Consider the following 27,781-nt stretch of genomic DNA (forward strand, 5'->3'; position numbering starts at 1 on the left):
CCAGAGCTTGGAGCTGCTGAACTGGAGGCCCAGTTAAAACTTATTGCACACCTAATCCTTACTTTAAGAGCCAGCCTGCAGCTGAAGTGCCAGGGCGAAGATTTTCCACATGGGCACTGCCCTATCTCACTTCCGTGTGCTGTTTGCCCTCCTCCCAGCAGGAGCCTTTCAGCTGTTGCCCAGACGCCCAAAACGTTCTTGATATTCCACACAGTTCTTACCCTCCCTGTACATTCTTCACATCTCAAAATATTGTTTTCTTGGCCTTCCTACTTTACTCATCTGAACTTACATTCTCTTAGTGATCTGATTCAATATATTAATCCCAGAAGAATACACGATATACACATGTACACAGACATACTCTTAAATTAAATCACACTAACATATAAATCCTTGCTAGTATTTTAATGTGTTCACTGCCCAGGGGTATTTATTATGACCGCAACACCTTGCTAAAACTGTACTGCTAAGAGGTAGAAGCCTCTGGCTTTAAGGAACTTCAGGCATTCTTAATAGTCATAGATGAGATTTGCAGACAATGGATTTTCCATCTTATCCCCAAAATGATAGCACAGGGGCACCTGCCTCTCTCCTTGACTAGAATCTAGATTCCTCTAGGGTAGGGTCTCCTGTTCTCGTTAATCATACTTGTGCCCCAGTGCCTTGTACAAGTTCTGTCTGGCACGTGGGGGTGCCCAGTTCTCCTTCATGGAATATATTACTGCTTTCAGGGAATACATTACTGACTTCAGACAGGATATTCTTGTCTCAAGGCCAAAAACCTATACTAGATAAGAGATGTTATTGTTGTTTTGAGTTTTTATACCTTAAACAATACACTATAAAAAAAATAATACCAATTAAGTAGTCCTAGAGCCATACCATAGTGTTTTGTTATAGATCATTTTGAATATAAAACTGGTATGCCTGGCATGCTTCCTAAGGTAATTGATATTCAAGTAAAGAAAAGACCCTTTTGTAACTTCTCCTTGGTGGGTAGTATACTGCGAACCCAGTTTCCAGATAAAAACAGGAAGAGGCATTTTATGAATCTGTCCTATGAATGCAGCAAAGATATTAAGCAACGGATTTCTTTCTTTGACTTAAATGGATAAAATTGTAACTCATTTTTATATTTAGCAAATCTAAAATGTACTAATTACATTAACTTTTCAGCTTAAATAACTGCCAAAAAGTATTAAAAGTATAAGTATAAAGCAAAATGGGAATAAATATTGAAGAAACTCTGTGCAATAAAATGAAAAGTTAATTATTTAATTCTGCTCCTTGAATACACACTGCTCTGTAGAATATGGACAGACTTTCCTAATGAAAACAGTGTCATAAGTGAATGATACATAACAGTGAATTGTTGGATAGGTTCTCATTTAGAAAGTGCGATACCATTTCCATTAAAAAAAGATGTCCATAAAATTTGACTCTAAAACAGAAGGAACAGTTTTTTTAAATGTTTACCTTTTGAAAAGGTTACCCTCTTTTTTAGGATGTTGCATGGGAAATTCAACTTTCAGTGCCATTCTAATCCATGAAAATGGATGAAATACGTAGTCAGAAAAAATTATTTCCTATACCAGCCAATGTATTTCTGTAATCTTCCCAGAAAAGATGATTATCAAACAGACTACTTCTTGCAAAAATACCTTCTCTGTCTGATTTCTTACTTAGCACTTTATTTTCTGCTTCTCGAGACTGAACCAGGCACAGAGACATTCTTAGCACTGGCAGCCCACAAATGCTGTTGATGTTTGTGCTGAAGAGAAATATTTGGCCTTGCACTCCAGGCCCACTCTTCACCGTGGAGAAGCACCTTGTGCCAGCTCTCTCTGAGCACCCAAGGGTGTCCTCCGCCCACTTCCACTGGTACGCCTGTGTGCTCTTCACTAGTTTTGACAGCTTTTCCACCTGTTGTGTGGTTCAGGGGTTTTGGTGTCTCGTTGTTGTGGAAGATCACATTTGTGCTCCATCTCTAGTTCTTCTTGTTGCTTTTGGGTAATTTCTAAGAGGAGAAGAGAGATTGACAGTTTACTCTCCTCGTTTCAGCTGTAATTATCATAAGAAGGTGATTTGGTGATGATGTTATAATAGTCCTGGGAAGGGGTGATGAGCATGTGAACTATATCAAGAAAGGAAAGAAAATGGTGATAATGATAATGAGGGGTTGGTTCAGGGATTGATCGTTGTGAGGGTGACTGGGTTCATTGTGGCTTGGATGACCGGATTAAAGGTGACATTTGACAAGATTAGAGATACAATCCTGAGAAGAAAATTTCAGTTATAGACATGTATGTCTTTATACACAAACAGAGATTTTACCTTAAATCATATTTATAACTCTGTGTTATAAATGATGACTACCATTTACTGAATGCTCGCTATGCTGTTTGCATGTGTAACATAGTTGACTCTTTAGATGCCTCCACGTATAATTATCAAGGTAAACATTGGAAGCTTAACAATGGTACATTGCACTTACTATCAATAACTGATTATAAAATGTAGCAAACTTTTTCACCCACTTATGGTGGCTATTAGACTCATGGGATGGGCGCCTGGGTGGCTCAGTCAGTTGAGCTTCTGACTCTCGGTTTTGGCCCAGGTCATCATCTCAGGATCGTGGGATCGAGCGCCATGTCTGGCTCCAAGCTCAGCGGGGAGTCTGCTTCAGATTCTCTCTCTCCCATTTCCTCTCCCCTGGCTCACTTGCTCTCGTTCACTCCCTCTCTAAAATAAATAAATAAATCTTTTTAAAAAAAAACTCATAGAATACTATTAAATCCCCAGTTCTAGAAATGAAGACTAAAACAATGGGGATGATTATAATAATCATAACAACAATAATAACAGCCATCTTTTATTGTGTATTTTCTGTTTGCTAGGCATTATAAATTGTTTCATACACGTCATCTCACTTAATCCCCTCAACAGCCCTTTGAAGTGAGCGTTATTAGCCAAACTGTTACAGATGAAGGAATTAAATCTCAGAGTAGTTTGGTACCCTGCCCTTGATTACAGCTACCAAATATCAGAACTAGGATTTCAGCCCTCTTTCCATTAGGCTATATTGTCCATATAAACATTTTTACTTCACTTATTCTGATAAAACTCATCTTTAGAATAATAGTCATAAGTGAATTGATTATTATTAGCTTTCGAGAAACATCTTTTCTCCTTTTGGGTTTACGTACACTTATAAGGCAAACTAGTCAAAATGATCTTTCACCAAATACATTATATACCATACTTGACTATTTTTATTATCTCTTCTTTACCAGAAATAATTTGTTCTGATATCCACTAGCCATAAGTATATTTAATTAATTAAGACTTTGTTTCATGAGACTTCACAGTCTGGAACACCTTTTCTTGAACAATAGAGTTAATTTATAGCATGTAATATTATTACAATATTCAGAATCTTTTATTCTTTTCCATATAAATAATTAGTGTACCTTTGGTACCTAATGTGAGCAGTTCTTAGTAACTTCTAAATAAGCAACAAAAGATTAGAGTAACGAGGTTTGGGGCTGAACTTTTTTCTTTATGATACTGTAAAAGGGACCAAGTAGAATAATACAGATTAATTCCATTTATAAGAATGTAGGGAAAAGGAGGAGATACATAATTAATCCTGTTTATAAAATGAAAAAACGCAACATATGTAGCAACAAGAACACATCATTTTGAGCAGGTCTTTCTAGAACAGACATTCCATATTGTGTTCCTCCTTTCCCACAGTCATTGCCATGACAATCTGGTGTGCTTAGCAGTCGCTGCTGAGTAAGGGAGACTGTCTCTTCTAGGGGATCTCTGTGACAGCCAAAAAACACAGCAGTCTTCTTTGGGTCTAGAAACTAGACATAGTATGTGAAATGGACGGAATTTTTGCATTTTTCTCCCCATTGAAGGGATTTCTTATGAATTACTCTGTCCGTTTCTATTTTAACATTTTTTTAAATCAGAATGAGGTTTTGGAGTGGATTTTTCTCTTCAAGTTAAGATTCTTTGCCATATGATTGAAGACCTTGTCATTTCTAGATGTGACAAAATGTCCACAACTGAATATGAAAACCTGTTATTAAGAATTGAAATCCATTTCGATGAAAGACATCTAATAATGCAGACCATGTTTAATTCTCCATTAAAAAAAAAAAAAACATGATCCTTCATGTCATTTCATAGACCTGTCCTACCATAGTTTTAAAAATATAACTGTCTCTAATCAGCCATGACAGAACCATCATTCATTCATTTCAAAGTCATATTTTGAGTGCCCACCAACTTCTGAGTCAAAGAGTTTCTCTGATGTTGTGGGACTTCCAGACTAATTATAAGGGAACAGCATACAAATAATTATGAAATAACGTAAAAGAACACATTCATGAAATCATCAGTAGCATATGAATGTTAGTACCAGAGTGATTCAGACTGAGATGGCACCTTGCAGGGATGACTATCAGTAACAATACATTTAAAGTCAACGAGAGAGACAACAGACAGGGAGTGGCAGAGAGGTGGGGAGAGCCATGTTCCAGATTCAAGAACCGTACGCACAAGAGCTGTGGGTTGTAAAGAGCAGAGAGAAAGGGAGACGGTGGAAATGAATATGAATACCAGCACTTATTTGGGGGGATAGCAGGGATAAATGGTTGATGGAAATATCTGAATGTTTCATAGGGTGGCTTAATTTCAATTTAAAGGCTTTTAGTTACTGTAGAGAAGAGATATCTAAGGAAAATCACGTTGAAGAAGATAACTGAACAATGTTTTGGAAGCTGAACTAGCAGAGGAGGGTCTGAAGTCAGTGGTGTTATAAAGGTATGAGGTGATGACTGAACTCTAAAAATGGAAATTATCAAGCAAATCTGAAATTATTTTTTAAGACAAAATGGCAAAGTTGGTAATAAGTTGATTGGGAGGACAAGTGTGGAAGCAGCCTCCTCATGTTCAAAAGTGTGTCGGGCTTAAGATCCTGGAATTTTGGGAGAACAAGGACATGCCGATACAAGAAAGGAGCTTGGTCATTAGTGCTGTGTTTGACAGGGCAGCAGTTTAGTTTTTAAGTATTATACATGAGTTGTCATTGGAAAGGCCAAGTGAAGATTCTGAGTATCCGCCTGATTAGAGAAACAGTAAAATCATCATTTGCAGTAAATGGGGATAAGAAGCTAGATTCACAAGAGGTGATCTAGATTTAGAGTTGATTCAGAGTAATAACTTTTATTTTTCTTAAAGTTTTTTTTCTTAATTTATTTGACAGAGAGAGAGAGCAGCAGAGAGAGAGGGAGAAGCAGGCTCCCTACTGAGCAGGGAGCCCAGTGCAGGACTTGATCTCAGCATCCCCAGATCATGACCTGAGTGGAAGGCAGACGCTTAACTGACTGAGCCACCCAGGTGCCCAGTAACTTTTTAAACTGTACACCAGGCCTTATTCTAGACATGGGGAATACTGGGTAAACAAAGGCATAAGTTCTGCCCTTGTGGAGCTTAAAACGTAGCAGAAGGTAAAGCAGGTGAAACTTTGAAAGTAGGATAGTTCCAAAAGTAGAGTGAATATTGTAGGAAGGGCGGAAAAACAAGAAAGAATTAAGAAGTCTACAAAAGAGAAATTTGAATGTTATAAAAAGCACCAGATGTCACTTTTAGTATTATTTGAAATGTCAAAAAATGGGAAACAACTTAAATGTCCATTAGGAGGAGAATTTACTTAAGTTTTGAAATATAAGGTAACCATTTTAAAATGAAATATCTATATATATTGATGGAAATAGATGTCTATTATGTATTTAGTGAAAATGGAAAGTGCAGAATGACCGAAATTGACCTCATATTTATAAAATGAGGAAGATGTGTATAAAAATACACTCACATAAATATATATGTTTGCATAGGCCTTGAAAGAGGTTGACCCCTGCGTACCGAACAACTATTAGTAGTGGTTACATCTGAGGAGTACAGTCAGAAGGGGTAAATAGGGGCTTGCAGACTTCATATGTTTCTGAATTATTTGTATTTTAGTACAGTGGGCATGCTTTTTTTGCAGTTGAAATGTTGTATTAAAATAACTGTAGATTCACATGCAGTTGTGAGAAATAGAACAGAACCCCCTCCTGGAATTCTGATGCTACAAATGTTGGATCTTCTGGTGTCCCAGAGGTCCCTGAGGTTCAGTTCTTTGTTATGTTTTTTTGTTTTTGGGTTTTTTTTTCTTTTTTTTTGGTCTATTTTCTCACTGATGTTCACATCAGGTAATTCTGTTTATGTCAACATCACGGATTCTATTCCATTCAATACTTTTTCTACTATTGAGCCCATCCAGTGGTTTTTTTTCCCCTTTATTATACTTTTTGTTACTATTTTTAACATCTCCTAGATGCTGAGATTGAGCACTTGAAAATCTGACTGTAAGCTTCCTGACAGGGTAAAATAGGAAACAAGAATCATGCATCTTCCTGTATGAGACGTAGAAACACAATTCTCAGGGATGTCAGAGAGTTTTCTGGACTGAACCCTGCAAGGAGTTTCTAACTATAGAAGGGGGACTGCTAGAGTAGCTCTCAGGATAACTAGCAACACTTTTGAATGTATTTCTGCATATCTCTTAGAAATGTGATAATTCAAAAGAAAATATAAATACTTAGTCAGTTTCAAATTACAGCCCCAGTCACCACATTTGACAAGGAGCAACTTTATTACAGAGGGAAATAGGAAGACTTAGTAATGAATTGGGGAAAGAGTTGAGTTCCATAGAACCTCCCAGGTCTGAGAGGAAGTAATTATGTACATTATGATGATTTAAAAGTATGTGTAATAATGGATGCCACTTAAGTAACATCCAGGAATGGGGAAGACCTAATTCATCTTAATTAAGGTTCTTCGTGGCCTGCCAGTTCTTTGAGGCATGGTATCTGCAGGCTGGCTGGCCAGAGTTGCAGAGAGGGAGAGCTTATTGACGAATTAGATGGCTGAATGAAATTATTGTATACAATATCCAGGGAGAGAGGAAATCATTGTTGAAGAGAAACAACCTGGGGTCTCTAAGCTTTTAGCAATGGGGAGATTTAAAAGGTAATCATGTTGTGGTACCTAATGGGAAAAAATGATTTCTTTTCACTGGGTGGCCATCTGGATGGAATGAGTGGGAAGATTTAATTGGGGAGAAGGTCATTGGGTTGTAGTCTAAGTACACTATTTGGAAAACAAGCGAGGATCATTTCTAAGAAGGCAGAGTATGGTCAGTGGTGTCAAACTTAAAAGAAAACATAAGCAGCATGAGAATGAATGGGGCAGAAGTGGGAACTGGTATTATTAGAGAACTTTCATCCAAGAGAATGTGGGGATAGGAGAGCAAAGTTGTGAGGAAAACACAGGAAGGAGAAAAGACAGACATAGCTTGTGTTCTAAGTTGAGATGATCTGTGAAAAGTCACCTAGAAATAGCCCATTATTGGAAGTCTTATTATCAATAAATGTTATCCGGTAAAAGGGGTAACTTAAAAATGCCAAAGACAGAAATGAAGAATTATAGAGTAGGGAATAGGATCACAGGCTTCAGGAAGGAAACAGAATATAAGAACACAGGTCTTTCAAAAAGAAGCAAGGTAGAAGATCTGGAGCTCTAATAGACTTTGAATTTTGAAAGGCAGACGTCTCTCCCTCTGCTATTAAAAGGAAAGATGAGAATATGAATGTGCAGATGGCATGAAAACCTTGATATGCATAAATTAGAATTTTATTTTTCTATAACTTAGTTTCTGTGCAATGGCCCATTTCAATATGGTGACAGAAAGCTCAAGTAGTTCAAGATCCTGTCTTCCATTTTCCTGGTCCCCATTCCTCACAGGCCACTGCTGAGGGATCCCTTTCTTCTGTCTGTCTGCCAGCTCCTCTGCGACTCTTCCATGACATGCTCAGAAACCATGGTTCCACCGTTATGCCTGCTGCAGCTCAGGAATCTCTCACGCGTGTCCCCGGTACTGTCTGTCTAGACACACTCGCTCAGACATTCACTCTCTGGAGTTGTGCTTCTCCCCCAAGGTTCTGACCCAGGAAGTATGGAGTATGGCTTCTGGGACTCTCAAAGTTCTATTTCCCTCAACTCGCCTTCACCAGTCCTTCATGTTTCTTGTCTGGAGGTGAAACAGCAGCACAGGGTGGAAGGGTGTGTGCTATACTCGTACGGCATTTTGCTTAAATACTTGTACCCGTCTGAAGTCCTTACCATTTCTACATGGATTGTTGCTCCTGTAATCAACCAAGAAGATTTCCCCCCTTTTTTTTGGTGGGGTTTGGAGGCCCCCTTGCCTATCCCATGCCTTTTCTGAAGCAATGGACATAAAATATCTTATTATCTGGAGTGTATTGGGAAGGAGAGGAGATGGAATAATTTAACATTTCTAAAATATTAAAATACTACCAATACCAAGATGAAGAGAATGAGTTTATTGTAGATCTCCAGGGTGCCAGGCATTTCTTCATTCCTAACAACTAACTTTTTAATGTGGGTATTATTGTTACCCCATTTTAAGGATGAAGCAACAGAGGCTGTATGCAGTTGTGTAATGTAGCTGTAGTCATACTGCTGGTCAGAGGCAGAGCCACTATTCTCTGAACTGCACCTTTCATTCTTCCTCTATGAGTAGAGTTGAAGGGCAGAATGCAGTATGAGCAGTCTTCAGAGAAAGCCACAGTGGAGAGTCTTGATCTTGGTCAGCCATAAGTAAATATTGGTGGGGAGGTCTGGTGAAGTGAGAGAAATAGAGGGACTAGTAGTATCCAAGAGAGACAGAGACAGAAAGAAGTCGAGAAGTCGGTGGCTAAAACTATTGGTTGAATTCTATTCGAAGCAGCATCTAAGAAGCAGAAGCCGCACACGCGGCAGGAAACCAGAACTGATATCGCTATGTCAGGCCTGTAGAGGAGAGGGAAGCGTTTATGGTGCTAGAAAGGCGAGTAGAGAAGTAAATGATCATAACAGCTGACACAGAGTGATAAATGGAGGCTTTACGCTTTTGAACAAGGAACACTTCCATGAATTTGGAAGTAAAGCAGTACTCCATGATAAGGAAGTGAAGATGGAGGTTAGCAGTGTATCAGAAAGGGAAAGAACTTTGAAATCATGGTGTTAGAGAGATCATAATTTTATATTACTTCCACATATTCTTATTGCCATCTCTTGTCCAGTGGGTTTTAACCTCAAGTCACAAGAATCTAAGGAATGTCCAGGGCTTGCTGGTCTGGAAACAAAACCATGGACTGGAGGTGCCAACTCTTTTTCTTCTCATTATATGTAGGAAGAAAGAAACAAAAAGCAAAGATTGTATAGAAGAAAGATGATGACTTTTTTTTTTTAAGATTTTATTTATTTATTTGACAGAGATAGAGACAGCCAGCGAGAGAGGGAACACAAGCAGGAGGAGTGGGAGAGGAAGAAGCAGGCTCCCAGTGGTGGAGCCTGATGTGGGGCTCAATCCCAGAACGCTGGGATCGTGCCCTGAGCCGAAGGCAGATGCTTAACAACTGAGCCACCCAGGCGCCCCAAGATGATGACTTTCAAATGATGCGACATGATTTCAAATGCGGACTCAACCTCTTCTGTGTGGTCTTAAATGGAAGAATAATTTGACTACTCGGTTGAGAGGCTTAACTAAGATTATGATCAGATGCCTGGCTTGGAACTGTGAACATAGAGCTGGAGCTCTACAAATGTAATCCATTTTTTCCATACCTTCATTTATTCAACAAATATTTTTTTGAGTAGCTAATTTTATGCCACAGATAATGTATTAGTCAGCATAGGTCACATTATGCTGCAGTAATGAACACTCCTCCCCCATGTCAGTTGCTTAGCACAACAAAAGTTTATATACCTCACTAACTCAAAGTCCGGTGCATGGTTAGGTGGCTTTGCCTCCACGTAGCAGTCCAAACTGCTTCCCTTGTTTAACCTAACAGTTGTAACACAAGATCTCCACAAGGATTACTGCCCCCGAAAAAGTGCTATTCAGAACTACTCTTTGATACTTCTCCCTGGAAGTGACACAACTCAGTCAGCTTGCAACCCATGGACCAGAACTAGTTCTGTGACCTCTTCTACTAGGAACAGTTGAAGCTGGAGTCTTCTGTGTGCTTAGAAGAGAAAAGAACCAGACACTGATGAACAGAAGTAAAGTCTTCCACTACTTGGCAAGACACTGGGTGCTTAGAGTGAACAAACCAGTCATTCTTTATCTTTCCCTCATGGAGCTCTCAGTCCACAGTGACGTGCTGCTGGGAAACAATGGCGTGGGTAAAGAGCCAGGTTTCTGCCCAGGCAATGCAAGGAACGAGATCAAAGAGATAGCATCCCGTAAGGATAAAGTTATGTGGGAAAGTAGGAAAGGGTAACAGTTTAGTGTAAGTGACAAGTATGGAGAACTTAGAAATCCTCAATAAATATTTACTGAACGAATGTTAAATGAGGAATAAGAAGAAATTTAGCTCTACAAAACTAAACGGGAAAGGCAACAGAGAGAGAACAGATATAGGAAGAAAAAACACATGGAAACAGTTTATGCTTTTCGAATGTTCTGAATAATATTTGGGAATAAAAGCTGTTCTTGCTATATCTGCTGCTTCCAGTAAGCCTGAAATATTTCCGTGCTGGTCGCTTCTGCCATAGTTGGGCTGCTGAGGAACTCGTTCCCAGCCAGACTGTTTCATTCTTACCTATTCAAGAGTGAGGCGATTGTGGGAAGCTTGGACTTTGACCCATCTTCCACAATGTTTTGGGATCAATCAAGTTTGCTTGATAGGCCCCTATCAAATGTAGAAGAGTCACAAGAAAGTAGGAATTATGCTACCATACATACTGAAAATGGTACAACGTTAGCCAAAATCCTATGAATACAATTTGGTGGCAGAATGTGTGTGTGGGGGGGGGGTAGTTCCTTAAAAGCATCAAAAATGATATATATTTAAAAATCTTTATTAAACAATAGAAAATAGGGGGGAAGAAACCTAAAGCAACCCCTGTTAACATTTTGATATAGTTCATCCCAGACTTTTTTCTAGGCACACATACCCATTTGTCTTATAAAAGCAGTTCATATGATAAATACTAGTCCATCATTTGCCTTTTACTTAACAATATTTCTCAGGTATTTTTCCATATCAAGAAGTATACTTCAATAAATTATTTTTTAAAGATTTTATTTTTAAGTAATCTCTACACCTAATGTGGGGCTCGAACTCACAACCCTGAGATCATTAGTCACAGGCTCCACTAACTGAGCCAACCAGGCACCCCCACTATAGCATTATTTTCAATAATGTTGGTTTTGTCTATGTATCCAAATATATTTCTTTATCGCCCCTCTAGGTTGTTTACAGATGGCTGCCATTATAAGCAATGCTGTTATGAACATATTCTAGCTGAATTTCTGTGCATCTCTTTAATTGTTTGATAGGGTAACTTTTCTGAATTACTGGGGCAAAAGTCATATACATATTCAGGCTTATTATGCATATTACCAAATTGCACTCTAAAACATTGTTTCAATTATGTTTCTACTAGCAATGGATAAGAGCAAAAGAGTGTTTAGGAGTTGGTAAGTCTACAAGTATGGTTATAGAGAATTGACTATATTATTAAATGTGTGCTTAATCTTCATAGCTAATGGAAAAAGAGGCACCCACTATGTTATTTTAATCCTCCATCCTATATTTAATGCTTTGTGCTAAAGTTATAAATATGAGAGCTTCACAGTAGATTTCTTAGAAGAAATCTAAGACAGATTCACATACTCTGCTAAATGGGTTCATTAATATCATGGATGCTGGGATAGATTCCATGGATGACCCATTGGATATTTGGAATGAATTCCTCCCTCATCAAAATATATTGAGCTCTGCTATTGACTGTCATTCGTGCCTTGATATATGGCTGTGGCTAAATATCTGTGCACAGCATCTAATGATCATCTGAATGTTAGGAAATTTCTCATTCTTCTAAAGAGAAAACTGAGAAAAAAATTAGCAAAATTCACTATGTAACTTAGAGGGACATAAATGAAATAAAGTATCTACTTATAATATGTGATCTCCTAATTTAGACGTAAATAGTACTTCAAAGCGCATATCATGTAAAATAATTTTAGAAGTATTGCTCTTTTCCCACCCTTAAATTTCATGAAGCAGTTTTAGCCCAACTCCCCCTTCCGTGCATTCTTGACATCAGTATGGTGGGTGCCATCTTTTCAGGAAGCTGGCGTGTTTCCAGCACCTGTCATCTGGAACCCCATCTAAGCTGCTTGGGGTGCAAGACTTGGGAAACTGTCATCACTGGAAATCTTTTCCTTAGCTATAAAAACCCACTTGCTACTCACAATCTCCAATAACCACTTATTCTATTTTTTTTTTTTTTTTTTTTTTGGTGATCTTTAAAATACTTGTTTTCAACGATGTCCAACAGTTTGAACTGTTAGGTCATGTCTCTCAAAATAATTACTAAGTCCATATTAAATTCCTTTGCTTCAGTTTTTTCCAGTCCCATCGAGTGAATGACTGCTTCCACAATCCAAAAACTGTTACCATTAGGCGCTGTTTCAGGTTAATGCAACTTCACTAAACAGTGCTTTGTTCAAAACAAAGTAATTGAGAGAGTGCCCAGTATTATGAGAAACGTTAGAAGGACTTTAGTATAAAATGCCTCTTTTCCTGAGGGATAATTTTGGGGAAGAAAAAATCTCACTTTACATTCGTCCATATATTATAGTTTAAACAAGAGAGGGATTCATACAAATCTCTTTTGTGGTCTTATGCAAAGTGACTGTTGAATATGAAAGGTTTTGTCTACCTATAAAAATATCTAAAGAAATGGGTGAACTGCTTTATTTTTCATTTAAGTAAATTGAATAAAAACATTCTTAAAAATCAAAAGGATACCGTAGGGTTGTAACGCATGTATCTTGCATGGAAACACTGAAGTACAGGTTATAAAGGCTGCTGCCTTGAAAACACTCATATTGGAATCTACAGCTTCTACCCGATTAAACCTCCTCCCAACCCCAAACCGCATCTATTTTAAGTTTAATACAAAACAAACAAACAAACAAAACAGCAGGAAATATTTAGAATAAATATTCTCTTGAGGATCTATAGCCAACATTTTTGGAACTCAAAATGAAAAATTTAGAGAACAGAGTGGCTAGATTTCCCTATAGTCTTACTCTCTCTTTAAGATATATTATGTTATATTGTTTCCATTCTTTTCATCTAAGTACTTCCCAGAGAATCAGACTAAAAGAACATATTACAGATTAGGTGGCAGCTATTGGATTGATATTGTTGAAGATAGCATATGGTGTATTCTTCACTTTCAAACTGTTTTGAGTCTTTGTTCTTGCCCACAGCATATACAGTATATATGAGAACTATCCAAAACTTCCCAATGGCGCATGTATCTAATATGCATCATTTTAAAAAGCGATCAACAATTCGCCATTGCATTCTTTATTATTTGAAGTAAATCAAATCAAGAGATACAGAGCTTAATATAAGTTGTTATAGAACTCAAATTCTATAAGCTCTCATAATTCCTTAAGATTATAAATGCTGTTTTAAAATGTTAATCAGAAGATGCATTTGTTTTAGTTCTTGATACTGAAAATATTGACTGAATTGTGAATTAACACATTTAGGGTTGCAGATGTCATTTTTCATGAGATTTCCTGAATGATGTAATTTTCATATTTCATATAGCAGTTTGATCAATTTACAGATTTATTTTACATAATTAGTTGGTAAATGAGAAATTCAATTGCTGATATATAACTATTTCTCTATAATATAAAAAAATAAGTTAAAATTCTGAATTATAAATAAAAAAACAAATATTTTGAAGACATCTGGTCCACATCTGTCTGAAATAAGATAATTTAAAACAGTGCAATTAACTGCAAAAATACTGAAATATTCACACCTTACAATGTAAAAAATAACTCATTTCATTTTAATGTGATTTCTTGAACTGATGAATTTTTTTTTATTTTAGTGTCCTTTAGCCTCTCATTCTGTCATTATAAAGAAGACTGACAAGCTAAACAAACAAAAATAATCCATGTTTTTCAAAGCCTCTACTAAATGAAAGAATTATCTTTATTACTATTCTTTCATGAGTTGACTAACCTCCACTCCTGAGTTAATACTCAGCGGACTTAGATTCAGGCCTACCCCCTTTTGATGTATTTATAATTCTCCATTCAATTATTTAAAATGAGAGATTAGTGAGAGAGTCTGTAATCTTGCTCCCTAAATTGTGCATTCCTTGTGGGCACAAAGGGGTTCAGTAAATGTGAGAGGAAGGTATTCAGACCCATGAAAATGAAAAATATCTTTGGTACATTCTCATGATCAGTAGAGAATCGTCCTTTGAAGACTGGTCTTTTCTTTTGTTAAAAACCCGTGTTAAGTGGAAAATTAACCATTTTAGGAGAAAGGAAAATACACTAGACTTTCTATAGTCTAACCAAAAAAATGTGAAAAACAAGATAGATTTCTCCTTTAATAAAAGGCTGCAGAGCCTTAAGATTTCAATAGAACTGGGTTTTGATTCATGAGAGAGAAGTTACATTCATGAAATCACTCAATGCTGATGCTACAATTTAAGGTTATAGGGGGAAATCTCTGCTTGGATGCCAGAGGCTCCCTTAACTAGCAATAGACCACAAAAGGAATTGATACTGTGAAAAGTGAAAACATCGTTTCTAACACATACCCTAAGGTTTCACAAGTATTTTGTGTGTTTATTTCCAGGGAGCATGATAAAGATCCAGAGAGTTTTTTTAAGGTATTAATGCACCTTAAGGATTTAGGACTCAATTTCCATGTGTCTGTCCTTGGAGAAACCTTCACAGATGTCCCAGGTATCTCTTTTGAATTTTCTAATGTGTAATTTTATAGATGACATAAGCTGTACAACTTAAGTATTAATTTCCATGTTTCCCTTTGTTAGAATAATCAAGACGAGCACTGTTAACCAAAAGATTATACGATGGCATTAAAGTGTGATTCAATTAAAAAAATACTTAAGTAAGCATTCTTTGATTTAAGTTGAGAGCGTGAAGTCATCTCTTTTATCAAATATAGTTTATACAATGTAACTTGATGTAAATAAAATATATTGCTTTAGGCATCTTAACACTTAAGGAAAGTGGGAATTTGTAATTGGATATACAACCTCTCACCCCTGGGGTCACTGGTTTGAATCCTACTCGCATTGGTAATGGCTGAAATACATTACCATCTGTTAGGTGGACTGTGTAAAGCATTTTGGCATCAGACTTGTAATGTGGACTAGCCCACAGTCTACATGTAGTTGTCATTGGCCCATGCCTTTTTTATTGCATTGCGGAAACACAAAAATCTGAAGCTGATGGCAGCAGCTCTTCTCATTCTTAATGCCACATGGACCCTCATCAGAGCCATTTCCTTCGCCCTCATTCTCAGTGGACATGTTTGGGTCAGTAAGATGGGCATCCTGGCCCCTTTCATAAGCACTTAAGTTTTCATATTATTTTAATTGAGGAATAGTTGACATACAATGTTACATTAGTTATAATATTATATTAGTACAATAGTGATTTGACATTTGTATACATTGTGGAAACAGTTACTACTATAAATCTAGTCACCATCTGTCACCTTCCAAAGTTAATACAATATCATTGACTGTATCCCCCATGTTGTACATTACATCCCCATGACTTGTAACTTGTAACTGAAAGTTTGTACCTCTTAATCCCCTTCATCCGTATCACCCCCAACCCCCTCCTCTCTGGCAACTGCCAAACTATTCTCTGTATCTATGAGTCTGGGGTTTTGTGTTTTGTTTGTTTTGTTTTGTTAGATTCTACATGTAAGTGAAATCATACAGTATGTGTCTTTATCTGATTTACTTTGCTTAGCATAATGCCTTCAAAGTCTACCATGTTGTTGCAGATGTCAAGATTTCATTTTTTATGGCTGAGTAGTATTCCCGTGTGTGTGTGTATGTGCGTGTGTGTGCGTGCACCAAGTCTTCTTTATCTTCTTTATCTCTGTTATTGGACATTTAGGTTATTTTCATATCTTGGTTATTGTACATAATGCTACAGTGAACATAGGGGCACATATATCTTTCCAAATTAGTATTTTTGTTTTCTTTGGATAAATACCCAAAAGTGGAATTGCTGGATTATGTATTGGTCCTATTTTTAAATTTTTGAGGAACTTCCATACTGTTTTCCATAGCAGCTGCACTAACTTACATTCCCACCAGCAGTACATGAATGTTTCCTTTGCTGCACATCCTCACCAATATTTGTTATTTCTTGTCTTTCTGATAATAGCCATTCTGGCAGGTATAGCGTGATATTTCATTGTGCTTTTGATTTGCATTACCCTGATACTTAGTGATGTTGAGCATCTTTTTCATGTGCCTATTAGTCATCTGTATGTCTTCTTTGGAAAAGTGTCCATTCAGATCCTCTGCCATTTTTTAATTAGATCGTTTGGGGTTTTTTGTCAGTAAACTGTACAAGTTCTTTATATATTTTCAGTATTAACCCCTTATTGGATATATGACTTACAAATATCTTCTCACATTTCACTGGTTGCCTTTCCATTTTGTTGATGGCTTCCTTAGCTGTGCAGAAGCTTTTTAGTTTGTTGTAGTCCCATATGCTTATTTTTGCTTTTGTCTCCCTTGCCTCTTGAGTCAGAGCCAAAAAAAAAAAAAGTGCTAAGGTTGACATCAAGGAGCTTACTGCCCATCTTTTCATCTAGGAGTTTTATAGCTTCAGGTCTCACATTTGAATCTTTAATGCATATTGAGTTAATTAGTATGTATGGTGTTATAAGATGGTGCTCCAGTTTTATTCTTGTGTAGGTAGCTGTCCAGTTTTCCCAACACCATTGTTGAAGAGTCTATTTTTTCTCCATTGCATATTCTTGCCTCCTTTGTTGTAAATTAATTGATGGTATGTGTGTGGGTTTATTTCTGGACTCTGTATTCTGTTCTGTTGATCTATGTGTCTATTTTAATGCTGATACTGTACTGTTTTTGATTACTATAGCTTTGTAGTGTAGTTTGAAATTGGGGAGTGTGATACCTCTAGCTTTGTTCTTCTTTCTCAAGATTATTTTGGATATCATGTTCTTTTGTGGTTCCATACACATTTTAGAATTATTTGCTCTAGTTCTGTGAAAAATGTCATTGGAATTTTGATAGGAATTGAATTGAATCTGTAGATTGCTTTGAGTAGTATGGACATTTTAACAATGTTAATTCTTCCGATCCATAAGCAAAGAATATCGTTCCATTTATTTGTGTCTTCTTCAATTTCTTCACCAATGTCTTGTAGTTTTTAGTTTATAGGTCTTTCACCTTCTTGGTTAAATTTATTCCTATGTATTTTATTCTTTTTGATGTGATTGTAAATGGAATTATTTTCTTGAATTCTAATAGTTTGTTATCAGTGTATAAAAATGAAATAGATTTTTGTACATCAGTTTTCTATCCTGCATCTTTACTGAATTCATTTATTAGTTCTAACAATTTTTGGTGGAGTCTTTAGAGTTTTCTATATACGGTATCATGTCATTTGCAAATAGGGACAATTTTACTTCTTCCTGTCTGATTTGTCTGCCATTTATTTCTTTTTCTTACCTAATTGCTATGGCTAGGACTTCTAGTACTGTGTTGAATAAAAGTGACTAGCATGGTCATCCTTGTCTTGATTCTGATCTTAGGCAAATTCTTTTTTAAAAGAAATCTTATTTTTAAGCAATTTCCACACTCAACGTGGGTCTCAAACTCACAACTCTGAGATCAAGAGTCACATGTTCTATTGACTGAGCCAGTCAGGTGCCCTTGATTCTTTTTTTTTTTTTAATTTTTTTTTATTATATTATGTTAGTCACCATACAGTACATCCCTGGTTTTTGATGTAAAGTTTGATGATTCATTAGTTACGTATAACACCCAGTGCACCTTGATTCTGATCTTAGAGGAAAAGCTTTCCATTTTTTAGATTTTCACTGTTGAGTGTGATGTTAGATGTGGGTTTATCATATATGGCTTCTTTATGTTGAGGTACATTTCCTCTATACCCACTTTGTTAAGAGTTTCCATAAATGAATATTGAATTTTATCAGATGCTTTTTCTACATTTATTAAGGTGCTCATATGATTTTTATTTTTCATCCTGTAAATGTGGTATATTACGTTGAGTGGTTTGCAGATCCCACTTGGTCATGATATATGATCCATTTAATCTCTTGTTGAATTTGGTTTGCTAATATTTTGTTGAGGATTTTTGCATCTATGTTCATCAGGAATATTGGCCTATAATTTGCACGTGTGTGTTTGGGGGGGGGTGTTCTTCTTTGCTTTTGGCATCAGAGTAATGCTAATCTCACAAAATGAGTTTGGAAGCTTTGGTAGGAAGTGTGGTAGAATAGGACCAAAGTATGGAGGTTCTTGATAACCAAAGTCGATCAGATAAAAGTACGAAATAAGGAACCTAGATCGTGAACAGGAAAGAAATGTGATAAAACTTGTATTTTAGGAAGCTTTATCTTTCAGTGGTATGTAGGCAGATTCACAGTAAGACACTACAGTGGTAATCCAAATGTGATTCTTGAAGTGATAGCTGAGAGATTAGTGAGAGGGATGTATGACAGAGATAGTCTCAAGGAAAGCACAGAAAGGAATTTGAAGATGGATAGCTGAAGATGGATAGATGGATAGAAAAAAGGAAGAAAAGTTCTGCTCATTTGCAAAGCTGGTGAGTCTTGTTTGTGACAGCACTAAGGTGTTTGTGGATGGACTGAGAAGTACGGCTGGAGGAAGTCCCTTAGCAGAAGGCTTCTCAGCCAGTTTTACTACTGGGTAATTTTAAGCCACCGCTACAGAAAAGACTAGGATTTTACACAGGGCCATGTTCTTGGGATCACAGTCTCCCTTCCCACACATTAACATTGAGCTATTTAGATTAGTATGGAGGGTTAAAAGTGAAGTGTGAAGCCTCAGGGGCCCAGGTACTGAGTGCTCAGTAGTTATAGGTCTAATCTCATTATTCAACTTTGGCTTGACTGTATCATATACTTACTGAGCACTGTAGGAGTGGAATTCCACCGTGAGCAAGACTCAGCCTCCACCTTCAGGGAGCTCTGCCTTGGGAAGATGCTTACATACAATTAACAGGCAACTAAGAAGCTGTGAAATAATTAGGGAATGTTGTGGAAGCCCACAGGAAGGGGTATCATATTATCTATGATGTTTCCAGTCTCAGCTGGGGCTCCTTCTGCCTCTGGTCCATTTCTGTCATTCCAAATGTGAGTCAGCTTTCTTCATGGCTACAGCAATTCACCTTGCACATAAGAAGAGTCCCAGTTGTTGTATAGACCAACGAATCGGGTAGCTTTCCAGGTTATGTTCCTAGAAGGCCACCTTGCCAATCTTTAAAGTTTTCCTAACAGGCCATTCCGTGTATTTTCAGCCATTCTTATCATTGTTTTGGTCTAACAAACACTTACATAGCACTCACTGTATTCCAGGCATGGTTCTAATCGATTTACAAATATTAATTCTAACTTCTCATAACAGTCTCGTTCAGTATTATTATCTCCATTTTTCTCAGGTGGTGAAACTGAGGCGAAGAGAGATTAAGTAAGGTCACATAGCTAGCTAGGTAGTATTTTTTTACTACTGTGGTAGTGGCTTTCTGTGTTCTTGTTTTCCAGACCTTTTCTCTAAGTTTAAGCATTTTTTTCCCCTCAGCTCACCATCCAACACTTCACAAAAGGATTACCTAACAAGCATACATTTCTTCACCTGTTGTCTCTTCTGGATGCTACAGTAACATATCTAAAACCCATACCATAACCCAATTTACATACTCTGTAATATCAGCCAGAGTACTTACTCGCAATGCTATTAACATTGTAAGAAGTGGTTTTCTTATAAATAATTGCAATAATAATTATTATTATGCTATTAATTGCTACTATTTATTGACACTTTGCTTCTTACTTGGTCCTTTGCCACATTATTTACTATAATGCTCATGATAAACCCAATGGAGTAGGTATTATTATTCCACTTAACAGGTAGAAAGACTGAGACTCTGAAGGCTTAAGTCATTTTGATTGCACTGCCTGTGAGTTAAACTTTTCTCTTTCACATAGAAGCCTTGATGTATTGGAAAACCAAAAAAGGCTTAATATATAACCACAGGACCACTCATTAGTCTTTTTTTTTTTTTTTGCTTTTTAATCAAGATATGACTTTTATATAACATTGCGTAAGTTTAAGGTGTCCAACATGTTAATTTGATGCACTTATGTTTCGTAATATGATTACCACTGTAGCTTTAGCTAACACCTCTCTCACATCACATAATTATCTTTTCTTTTTTGTGAAGAACACATTTAAAATCTAGTCTCTTAGCAATTTTGAAGTATATAATATAGTATTGTTGGCTATTATCAATGTGTTATGCTTTAGATATCCAGAATTTATTCTCTTTTAGTTGCAAGTTTGTGCATTAATTTCTTTGTCTCCAACTTCCTTCTCCTTCCCTCTTCGCAGATTTCTTAGGGAAATCTAGCACATCTGAGTGATGGTGTTAATGCCAGTGAGTTTTACTGCCCTTTCGATGAAACAATCTCCATTAAATTTCTTTTGAAAATGTTAAAAATTTTAGTAGAACAACTTGTAGAGTCTCCATACTATTGATTATTTTCAAGTATGTTTATTATTTTCAAATTATATTGTCGTAAGGTTTTTATAATCCTTTTTCTGAAAAGTGTGGTAGATTATGGTTCTACTCTATAGACACATTATTTCTAGCTCTTTTGTGTCATCTTTTCATTTTACAAAAGAGTAGAAAGCTCTAGCACAATGATTATTCCAGGTTCCCAGAGCTGGGCAGCGTGGGTGAGATAGGCAGGAGATAATGGCAAGGTTAGGAGTCAGCTGGGGAGTCTGTCTCCTCATCCCTATATGCTTCTGTGCATATTCAGTAAATGTTTTTTAAATATCTTCTTTGTGCCAAGCACTATGCGAGACATTTAGAATGAAACAGCGAATAAAGCAGACATGTGTTGGGATGTTTGCAATTTGTCGTCCCATATCAGAGCTCGATTCATCACTTACTAGAACATTCCTTAGAAACATCAGAACTTGCCATTTCTTGAACACTTAGCATGTGCCAGGTACTGTTCTAAGCTCTTGGGGCATTTCCTCACTTACTCTTCACTATTGTGATTACCATTTTACTGCTGAGAAAAGTAAGGCGTGAGGAGGTTAAGTCACTTGCCTGATATCACCCATCCATCCAATTATGAAACCACATTTCAAACTTTGTCAGTCCAAAGCATTGAGTATTCTACATGGAAGCCCACATGATCATCCTTGTTTTAAAGATACCCAAATAATAGTTGGATATATTTAGTGTTCGATACATATTATTTGAATGAATGAAAGAATGAGTTTGGCATAGAGAACAATACAATTTACATATCATATCAGGTATGTAGAAATCTACATTGAAACTCTTTTCAAGTATTAGTGAGTTAGCGACTGAAAATAGAGAACCCTAGGACTTAAGGAAGTCTAAGTGATTTTATATTATATTTTCTATTTTATATAGGAGACTTTGATTTAACATAAATCTGTTTTTCAGTTTTTTTCTCATCTTTCACCTCCTATATCAGTCAAAATAAGCTGAGTTCTGCTAAACTAACAGACAACCTTAAAATCTCAGTGGCTTGAAACATAAGATTTTCTTCTTACTCATGCTACATTTATTACAGGTGGGCAGTAGTGTTCTACTCATTTTGGTCATTCAGGGACCCAGCCTTGCAGAGACACCCAAGCAACCACCATCTCAAACATTACCAGTTAACCGTGCCAGATGGAAGAGAAAACTAGGAGATCCTGCCATTAACAATTTACTGCTCTATCCTAAAAGTGACATAAGGTTCCACTCAACGCATTGGCCAGAACTTGTTGCAAAGCACTGAACAACTATAAGGGCGGGGGGCGGGAGGAGCAGGAAATACAGTCCTGAGTTGGGCCCAGAATGGGGAAAGAACAGAAATATTTGGTGAATAGCACTATTGACCACCGTAGCTCCTTAATATGCATCATGATCTGTGGCTCATCAGAGAGAAAACCAAGCCTGTCCAAGATGTCTGCCTTAATCTGAGGGAGCCTATCCCCATTGAGTAAAGAAATCTTAACAAATTTAAGAGTACTCCCCACAGCCTTCTCCATGGAGACAACCTAGCTGGTGTCTGAAGATATATCTAGCAACCTTGTATCACAAGGCAGAGTAATATGAAGTCAAATTGGCCTCTGTGGGAATGATGTGAATTATCACTTACAGGTGACCTGACATTTTGGAAAAGTTATAGTGACAGTCATGAGTAGTTTTACCCTCTACCCCCAAAGGACGTATGACAATGTCCAGAGACCTCCTAGTTGCTACAGCTGCGGGGGCTGGAGGGGCAGGGTGCTACTCACAGGTAGTGTATAGAGGTCAGAGTTGCTGCTAACCATCTTACGATGCACAGGACAGCCCCCCACAACAAAGAATTATCCAACCTAAAATGTCAATAATGCCAACACTGAGAAACTCTGATATATAGGAATTGAAGTCAGAAGATCAGGTTTGGACTGAGTCCTGTAGCTTCCTCTGTTAACCTCAGTTAATCCATCTGTACAATACAAAGGGGGAGATGGGAATGAGAAATACAACAATAAAAACACCTGCCCTACCCACTTCAGTGAGTTAGAATGAAGATTTCAGCACAATTAATTTGGGAGAAAGTGTTTTCTTAACTACCAGGCAGATTTTGTTATATGATTCACGTACTTCCCTTCAGAGTTTGTATGTAGAGTGAGTCTTTAATACATTTTGGATCCAAAGAAGACATTAATGATGCTGAACCTTAAAAGTTTATTTCTGACATTATTTTAATTATTTTTAATTTGGAAAATTGAAAGATCATTCTGGTACATAAAGCATCCATCAGACTCCATGTTGCAAATGAACCAAAAAACCCAGCAGCTCCTCAATGCAAATATTTTAGTTTTGACCAGTTCTCATGAAAGGGTCACATTGTTAGCCCTTGATGGTTTAAAAAAAAAAAAAAACGCAAATGCTTAAGATATCAAGTCAGTGGAATGTGTTTGTATACTTCATAATTTCCCACAAATGATAATTCTAAACAAAAAAATTTTTTTTCTGTGAACAGCCAAAGCCTCACAGCAGGGCTCTTCTTTCCCGACCGCAGACACGGTGTGAGAAGGAGTTTTAGCTTTAGACATTGGGGAACCAGAAAGGTTTCAAGGAAAGTAAAAACCTGAACTACAGTTTTGGCAGATAGAAATCCTTCTGGTTCACCTTTAATTAGAGGTTAAGAACAGTATGTGAGAAACTTCTGGTTAGTATCTGGCATGACAATGGTTATTACTGTGATCTTGGCATATTTCTGCTCCTTAGTTCTGGAGTCAAATGTTGGATGATTATATAACATTTCCCTCCGCTCCCATCTCTCTTTTCACTCCCAGCTACAGTTTCATTTTCAGAAGAGCAGCTACACTATGGGGGGTGGGGGGAAGGATGCAATAGAAAGTTTCTAGGAAAGCAAATAGCTTATACCACATTAATATAAAGGTGGAAAATTTTTCTACAAGGGGAGCCCAGCAGAAGGAAAACTTATAAATATATGGATCAATGTTGAATTAAAAGATTATTACATATGACATGAAAGAAGTGTGCCAGTAAAACTGAATAAACTCATTCTCTCTAGATCATACCGTTCCTCAAACCTTTCCTTCTCCTTTTGTTTCTTGTAATGTTATTACTACCTACTTTTTCCCCTAACATAGAAGTATTTACCGAGCTCCTATCGTGGTCCGGCACCATACTGTGGACACCAAGAGTAGAAGATGTGGTTCCTGCCCTCTAGAACCTTATTGTCTGGGAAGCAAAAGTGTTTTTATAATTGTTTCATTATACCATGCCCTTGTTTATATTAGAACATTTTCAAATAACTTTAATATATTACTTGATAACCCTTACAGCAATGTAGTAGACACTCAAACGAATATTAGCATCCCAAATTTGTAGCTGAGGAAAATGATCCACGTTGGCCCCATTTAAGTAGCATGGATCTGAGGTAGATTCTCGGTGGACAGAACCACCTTCACATGTTTCTTATAAATAAGCATATAGTTAGTTTCCCAAGAACATGATTTAGAACAGAAATCTTCTGTCTCTTAGTCCTTTGCCGAAGAAAACAACAAAAAATAATGGGGAAGTAAGGAAGTTTCTATAAATGTGGACATATATGCTCCTGACAGGAAATAATAAATACTGTAATAAAAATGACAATATCTCTTAAGATAACTTATGAATTTAACAAGATTCCAATAAAGATGCCAAAATATTACTTTATATCTCTTCACATACTTCTAGCATACTAGCTAGAAGATACTATGTATCTAGCATACTTCTAAAATTCATATAAAATAAATAAATAAATGCGCAGAATATCGAAGGATTTTCTAGCAAAGGAGTAACAACGGGAAACATGCCCTACCGTCTTCAGAACTTATATGGAGTGATAACTTTTAAAAGAGTACTTTAACAGGGGCGCCTGGGTGGCTCAGTCGGCTAAACGTCTGCCTTCAGCTGAGGTCATAATTCTGGGGTCCTTGGATTGAGTCTTGCATCGGGCTTCCTGCTCAGTGGGGAGCCTGCTTCTCTCTCTCTTTCTGCCCCTCCCCTTGCTTGTACTCTCTCTGACAAAGAAAAATAAATAAAATCTTTAAAAAAATTTTTTTAAATAAATAAAAGAGTACAGATTCAAAGTAGAACAATAGACAAAATAGAGAATTCAGAAGTAAACTCAATTTGTATGTAAATTTAATATCCAGCAAACTTAGGATAACAAAAATTAATATACTTATTCCAGCTCTAAAGTGTAATATTATTAGTGAAAGCAAGAAAATAAGTAAAATAAATAGCTACAGTGCACAAAAAAAAAATTCACGAAAGAAATCAAGTATAGATTTTAAGTATACATTATAGATAAAGGTATACAGAAGCATCAACATAGTGTAAGCACAGTAACTTACTGAACTCCTACTCCGTGCCCAGCGCAAGGCTGGGGCTTGTACTCTGATAGTCCATTTGATATCACAACAGTCCTCTCGGTAGGTACAATTACTGTCCCCTATGTACGAGCGAAGACACAAAGGCCTAAGTTAAATAATTTGCCCAAAGTCACACAACTAATAATAAAGATAATGATACCCAAAGAAATCAACACTAAATCAAATTTTGGGGCAAAAAATCTAATTTTACCTGTTACAAAGTAAGTATAAGTACAGGGAATAGGACAGAGCAGTTACGTGGACCCAAGAATAAAAGTAAAGGCGTATCCTAACGAAGACTAGCCAGTTTATGGAGAATCATCTGCATGAATAATGATGGCAATGTAAAAAAAATTTTTTTTAGTCAAACCCTTTGTTTGGGTGATTTCACGTCGAAGAATGTATCCCATGGGAACCCATCCTATGCCTTTCTTCCAAATGTCTGTCAAGAAATTGTCCTCAAAAGTTGTAACTATGAAAACATGACTGAAGAAAAATGCTCTTTCATTTTCCTAAACAGGAGTCCTCAAAGTTTACGATATATGTGCACTCAGGGAAGACTTAAGGAAATGGATAAATTAATTAAATAACAAGTGGGAAAAGATCAAGACATTGATGAACCAAAAGGAAACTAGAAACAGACCCTAATTTTAAAAGCCTGTACATGTGTGTATGACAGAAGGGTGATAGATAGGAGGTCTTAGAATATGACTTGTGCACCTTGTTTTGGTATTTTATCCTTTTGAATTCCTCTAGTCGGATATGGTCATGATTTGAACTGCAGTGTGGTCAAAATAATATGTGCCTCAATAATAATAGTCCCTTGACTATGGTAGAAGGCCTGCCTGTTTTTACAAATTCATGTTTCCTGCAATGTCTTATCAGCCCCAGAGCCTCTTGACAGACACAGCAGAATAGGGAGGGAATATCTGGATCCAGCTAGCGAGCTTTTCCAGCTATAGCTCTCCTGGCCTAAATTGTTACATTTGTAAAATGGAAACCATCAGAGCTACATGGTACAATGGAATGAATTCTATCCTGGAATTTAAAAGGCTCAAGGTCGGCTTACAGCTCTGCCACTGAGCAGCCACCTCTCTCCTAGCCTCTGCTTACTTATCCATAAAATAAAGTCACCCAAAAGAGGTGAGAACTAGAAGGGACCTTGGAGATTAGGGTATGTCAGCTTTTAAAATGAAGTGCATGTCCCACCCCCAAGAGAATTTCACATAGTGACACTTTCTGGAAAAAATCTCACATAGTGACACTTTCTTATTGTGAAAACAACAAGTATAAGAATTCTGCTTTATCTAGCTGTACTTTAGTTTTTATCATCCTGATATCTGTCTGCACTCCCAATCCCAACTCCCACCGTCAGGCAGTTGAGAACCATGATCAAGGTTGTCACAATGATTCCAGCCACCCTCATGGCTGACTAAAGTTGCCCAGTGTTCCATCCTGTAAGCCTTTGCTACTTTAAACTTCCTAAAGCTTTGTGAATCTCGCCTTCCCCTTTTTTTCTGCCCTTATCAAATTAAATACAATTTCATTGATCTGAATTTCTCAGTGTGGTTTCAACTACCTTCCTAGTCTTACTTCAGTCCTTACACATGAGTATCCCCTGAAGGTAGCTCACATGTCACAACCCAGAGCCCCTCCCTCCTCCATCAGTTACAGTTCAACCCATCTTCCATGACTCATCTTACCCACCTTCCCTGACCTCTAAAATGGGTATGCTACCTCCATCTTTGAATGTCCATGGGATCTTGTTTATACTTAGCTATGCATTTGTCACACTTCAGTGAGTTAGAAGGTGCTTTAGGATGGTGATTGTATCTTATACAACTTCATAAGACCCAAAGATCCTAATAAAGCAGTATTTGCAAACTTTTGGCCATGATTCACACCAAGATATATCTTTACATTGTGACCTACTGTATGCCTTTGTGTAGGCGTATTTATAATTGAAACAAAGTTTTCATAACATAACTCATATTCTTACTGTCTTCGATGATGCGGTCTGATATTTTCTTTCTTTTCTCTTCTATTCATTTCTGGTCTAAACTGATTTTGCGACCCTTAGTCACAGTTGTAAACAACGCCCTAATACAGCATATTGCACATAGTAGGTGTACTGCTGTGTATGCTTCATTAAATTGACTGGCCTTTTGACAAGATTATTATAGAAATATTACTGATCTATGAATATGTTCAGTGAACCCATTTTGTTATATTATGATTTTTAGATGTTAATTTCATGAAAAATCTTTTATATTCTCGAAATGGTGCTGCTTTCTTTTTAATTTTACATGACAAGCTAATCTGAGAAAGCAGTTTATTTTCATCCATTTTTATCGTAAGAAGATGAAGAAATGTAGTTGTACAGTAATTATCATTGTGAAGGCAAAGCCCCTAAGAGTATTGGATTTGACATATCATGATAGTGTTTCTCAGGTGCCAACTATGTGCCAGGCATTGTGTTAGGTGCTTTATACACATTTCCTCGAATCTCGTGACAGCCCCACAGAATAAGAGATCATCGCCACTTTATGAGAATGCCAAATCAAACTGCAGT

General features: G+C 37.0%; 1 protein-coding gene across 16 annotated transcripts in view; it reads left to right on the forward strand.

The window, feature by feature from the left end:
• GTDC1 (glycosyltransferase like domain containing 1) overlaps positions 1 to 27,781 on the forward strand; it is a 403,613-nt gene that overhangs the window by 330,416 nt on the left and 45,416 nt on the right. For all 16 annotated transcript variants that reach the window (XR_005838888.1, XR_005838889.1, XR_005838892.1 and 13 more), the window contains one exon: positions 14,814 to 14,923. Coding sequence is in view for 13 of the 16 variants with exons in the window: in XM_040645229.1 (XP_040501163.1) it covers positions 14,814 to 14,923 (110 nt within the window). In the remaining 3 variants the exon portion in view is untranslated. The remainder of the gene's footprint in view (positions 1 to 14,813; positions 14,924 to 27,781) is intronic.

This window comes from Ursus maritimus, unplaced genomic scaffold (assembly GCF_017311325.1).
Source record: "Ursus maritimus isolate PB19 unplaced genomic scaffold, ASM1731132v1 scaffold_1, whole genome shotgun sequence".
NCBI lineage: Eukaryota > Metazoa > Chordata > Mammalia > Carnivora > Ursidae > Ursus > Ursus maritimus.